The sequence below is a fragment of the Austrofundulus limnaeus genome, unplaced genomic scaffold (genome assembly GCF_001266775.1).
Source record: "Austrofundulus limnaeus strain Quisiro unplaced genomic scaffold, Austrofundulus_limnaeus-1.0 Scaffold1533, whole genome shotgun sequence".
Lineage (NCBI taxonomy): Eukaryota > Metazoa > Chordata > Actinopteri > Cyprinodontiformes > Rivulidae > Austrofundulus > Austrofundulus limnaeus.
The window spans coordinates 54,757-56,223 of NW_013953935.1; the positions used below are offsets into that span (position 1 = coordinate 54,757).

Genomic DNA, 1,467 nt, shown 5'->3' on the forward strand with positions numbered 1-1,467 from the left:
GCTCTGAGAAGTAAATAAATTAGTATCTGGAGTTTTAGAAAACATTTCTCTGTACATGTGTGCACCTGTTGGATGTTTTTGTGCACTTTAAGTTTTAAACCATTTGTTTCCTGCTGAAGGAAATGTTGTGGTTGATTATCTGGATTTAAGTTCAGTTTTATGTTTTACATTTTGAGATTAATGACAGCCCTCATCTTAAACAGGGACAGAGTCAGTGTGTTTCTGTCAATGTGACCCTCTGTCACAGGACGACCAAAGACCACCCCCAGGGGGGGACCAGGAAGTTGATTTTTATTTTATTTTTTTACAAATATTGAATTTCTTTATTCGTGCGAGTGCAACAGGATGTGACGTCACCACTCAGCGGCTCAGTTTCTGGGTTTTTGATTAGCTTTTTTTAAATTGTAATATAAATTGAAGTGTACAAACGTTTAGGGAAATAACAAGAATAAACAGGTKAAATAACATTTTCAAGGCACAAGATAAAATAGAGCAAACAATAGAAATAARGAAAAGAGAAAAATCCTACACATTCACACAGTTGTAGATAACTTCAATCAGAAGTCTGCAAATATTTTCAAAATTTCAAATCCCTTCCACAGAGACTTTACATTCTTACATTTCATACGTTTTAAAGCAAGTAAATAATTTTCAACAAGATGTTTTTTAAACACATTAAAGATAGGCTTTACCTTTGTCCATTTACAGCAGAGAATGAAAAATGGGAGTTCAGGTTTATGTAAAACCAGCAGCTGCAGGGAGAAGACCCTGGTTTCACTGATAAGACTCAAGGCCTCCTTCTTCTGTGTTGTGTGTCTGACAGAGAGATGGCACACTGAGTGCGGGTCGCAGTGCTTACATTAACTACTGTGGGATTCTGCAGCAGTGTGTCCAAGCTTACATCTCACAGCAGAAGGTGAAAACCTCTCTGTTCTCACGTTTCTGTTTCGTTTTTCTGTTTTTACACAAAGAAAAACTCTTCTCTTCTTGTTGCTCCTCAGAGCTCGACTCCATGGAGAGGAGCGTTGTGTGGCGAGGCTCAGACTCTACTCGAGTTTTATGCTACGCAGAACAACCTGTCTCCTTTTCTGCAGGACCTGGCGTAAGCATCGTGGTTTTCCTTAACAGATGGTTGTGCTGAAACCAAACGACTGTTGTTTTACTGGAACATGTGAGGATGTTTGGTCAGGTGAACATTTTCACAGCGTTTACACTGGGAAMACTGGAATGACTGGTACTGGATCATGCTATACTTAGTGCTGATGTAACTGGATTGGAATTTTATTTTTTTTATTGAAACTTTATTTAACCAGGAAGTCCCATGGGGATTAAAAACCTATTTTTTTAAGAGAGACCTGTCAAGATAAGCAGCAGCAACAAATACAACACATTAACCGTGCAGCTGTGATGGGTTGTGTACAAGCTAATAGTGTGTCAGAATGGTATATATTTATACTTCTCATCCAA

General features: G+C 38.3%; 1 protein-coding gene across 1 annotated transcript in view; it reads left to right on the forward strand.

Moving 5' to 3' along the window:
* The window catches only part of unc13d (unc-13 homolog D (C. elegans)), a gene marked incomplete at its 3' end in the record, with an annotated part of 28,163 nt that overhangs the window by 5,002 nt on the left and 21,694 nt on the right, over nt 1-1,467 (forward strand). Inside the window, 2 exon segments of the mRNA XM_014032762.1 lie at nt 824-916; nt 1,002-1,102. Coding sequence (XP_013888216.1) covers nt 824-916; nt 1,002-1,102 — 194 coding nt within the window.